Source organism: Camelina sativa, chromosome 4, assembly GCF_000633955.1.
Source record: "Camelina sativa cultivar DH55 chromosome 4, Cs, whole genome shotgun sequence".
Classification (NCBI taxonomy): Eukaryota; Viridiplantae; Streptophyta; class Magnoliopsida; order Brassicales; family Brassicaceae; genus Camelina; species Camelina sativa.
The window spans coordinates 22,106,147-22,108,969 of NC_025688.1; the positions used below are offsets into that span (position 1 = coordinate 22,106,147).

The 2,823-nt window shown below is 38.4% G+C and overlaps 2 protein-coding genes across 2 annotated transcripts in view; one reads left to right on the forward strand and one right to left on the reverse strand.

The window, feature by feature from the left end:
- LOC104784164 (carbon catabolite repressor protein 4 homolog 1) overlaps window positions 1–1,333 on the reverse strand; it is a 10,300-nt gene extending 8,967 nt beyond the window's left edge. Inside the window, exons 1-2 of the mRNA XM_019244868.1 lie at window positions 817–1,333; window positions 14–611 (exon numbers count right to left, since the gene is read on the reverse strand). Coding sequence (XP_019100413.1) covers window positions 14–611; window positions 817–974 — 756 coding nt within the window. The 5' untranslated portion in view covers window positions 975–1,333. The remainder of the gene's footprint in view (window positions 1–13; window positions 612–816) is intronic.
- LOC104781770 (DEAD-box ATP-dependent RNA helicase 52) overlaps window positions 2,478–2,823 on the forward strand; it is a gene marked incomplete in the record, with an annotated part of 3,144 nt that continues 2,798 nt past the window's right edge. The window contains 1 exon segment of the mRNA XM_019244869.1: window positions 2,478–2,771. Within this exon segment, the coding sequence (XP_019100414.1) occupies window positions 2,525–2,771 (247 nt within the window).

Below are 2,823 nucleotides of genomic sequence, written 5' to 3' on the forward strand. Positions count from 1 at the left end.
TATCAGCCAATATATTGTAGGAGAGCACAGTGAATGATCCCATAGAAAAAGGTCTTCCATTAGAATCCAGCTGTCCGATAACATCAGCTCCATTAACAGGAATCAGCCTTCGCGGAGAAGGTGATGGAGCTGGAATAACACGGGAGGTCAATATGGTACAAGAAAGGCCCACATTCTGTTTTGTCTCGGCATTGACCACTACACACTCAAACTTCAAAACATGGCCAATATCATCAGCCATTGGTGTGTATGTCTTAGAGCGTCCAACCTCAACAAGTGTTTCTCCACCAGCACCTGTCTTTTGAGTTATGGCTGCGGGATAAACATTAGTTAAACTACCACTGGTGCTGAGAATGCCAGATCCAGACCCTGAACTATTCAAACGGAGCAACTCTTCTTCATCATTTCCTTCTGCAGCAGCAGCAGCACTGGCAGCACGCTCGTGCAACACACGGTGATGCTGCCACGCATCTGAAAAGCACTTGGTAGAACAGTGGAAACTTTTGGAAACAGGAACCTTAGACTTTAAACATCCCAAACACTGCAATGTGGCCGGCTCAGATGGATGCACACTACAAATAGCAACTTTTTTATCACTCTGAACCCGATACCTGCAACAGATGATTCATCTTTAAAAACAGAACCAAAAAGACAGACTAAACACTTACAAACCCCACTTCATAATCATTTTCACACTCAAATTTGCAAACAAACAAAGATTTGAACTTGCTAAAAAGAAACAAAATTCCCGAACTTTCGTTTAAAGAAACTGGAGAGCAGATTGAAGAGTGAAAGAAAGCAAAAGGGATAACATACCATCTGTACTTTAAGAAGTGACCTTCAAGCGGAGCTGATTCAGGTACATCATCGGTGGTGGGAGTCTTATCAGGCCGGCGGAGAAGCACGTAAGGAGTAAGTTCACATCCAACAATAGGTATCTCCGACGGTAGATGTACTCGTATAACGCTAAGCATTTCTTTTTTTTTTTCCTAACTAACTAACTGTAATTTCTCAACACACTAAACGAAGCTCAAAGGTTGAGACTTTAAGTTTTAGATATATATGTAAACTGATAAAAGAGAGCAGAAGAAGAAACAAATCGGATCCCTAACGGATCCGCCATTTACTTAACCCTAAAACCCACCAGCATAGATGAACCCTAATTCTCCCCCCTCAATTTTCTCAACAACAACAAGTTTCTCCAACCCCAATTTTACGACCTAGAAAAAAAAAAATATTCTGAAGAAATTGAAATCCAAAGAGTTGGATCGATAAATTTCGCTACGACTAGAAAAAATAAATAATTTCCAAAGACAGACACAGACCCAATACGCAGTATTTTAATTTTATTTTATTTTTTCCAAAGGGGAACAACAAAGGCTAGAAAAAGAAAAAGAAAAAAAACTATAAGATATTTATTTTTACTAATATCCCAATTACTGCTGAAAAAAATGATAATGATCTATATTAACATTTTTTTCAACAGTTGTTAGCATTGTAATAGACTATTCAAAATTGGGAAAAGACAGATAATTATATCATCACAGTAAACAATATTTAGTAAATGATTATTTATAAAAAGATGTTTGAAAGAGTGTAAATGGGAAATGATAGCAAACACTCATATATTTATGACATTTGTTTAAAAATAAATTGGTAAGTAAATAATAATGTTTTTGCTGGCAATTAATTTACTAAATTTGTCAGTAATTACTTTTGTCCAGACCATAATAAATATTCGTATCTACCCAATCCTAGCTCTTCGTGTCTATCACGCGCTAAAATAGTAAATTGCCGACACGCAGTTTACTTCGTTATAGTTACGCCGGCACGCTTTTCGTTATTAGAAAAAACGGCAAACAGTCCGAAAATTAAAAAGCCTTGTTGGATCGAAATACAAATATCTCTTCCATCTTTTTCTCTTTTGCTTATTTCCCAGAAGAAACCTTTGTTTCATTTTGCTTTCGTGTGCGATCGCGAGAGAAGAAGGGAGAAATAAAAAAATTAGGGTTTATAATCTGAAGGTTTTTTTCGAACACCATTGATCCTTGATCTAGGTTTCTCTTCTATTCGAGTTTCTTTTTAGTTCTGGCTTTCATATATCTTCTCTCTGTGCATGGTGTCGCTAAATCTATGCAGCGTTGTCCTGTTCGATTCCGTTTAGCTTCTAGGGTTTAATGATTTGTGCATTTTTATTGGTTTTGAGGAATTGATTGTTCTCAGCTTTGCGTTAGTTCATCGTGATTTTGTTTTGTTACGGCCTTTTATTGTTTAGATTTTTCCGATTAGCTGCTGAGGTTTTTTTTTCCCTCTAAGGTTCTTCTAGAGAGATAGTTCTCTCGAATCGATCTGCATTTGTTCTTCATTTTCAGTATTTTGATTTGTTGAGTCTTCCTGTTATATCTTACATGCACAGCTGCAACTTGATTTCTGGAATATGAACTTGTTCTAACTGAAATTTATTACGATCTTAGGGCTTTGATCAAAATCAGTTGGTCTTTCTCGGAGGTTGTAGTTTGCAATCATGAGTTCAAATTCATGGGCTGATGTCTCTGAATCGGAGAGGGCACCATCTGGTGGTTGGGGTTATTCTCGTCCGTCGCGAACCAACTATGTTCCTCCACATCTCAGGAGTCGTACACCATCTTCGGACTTTGCTGCTCCTTCACCTGGTAATGATCGTGGGGGATATGATGGTCCACATAGTGGTTATGGTGGTCGAGGCCAAGGTTATGCTGGTCGAGGAGGTGGTGGCTACGCTGGTAGAGGAGGTGGTGGTGGCGGTTGGAATAACAGAAGTAGAGTTTGGGACCGTAGGGATAC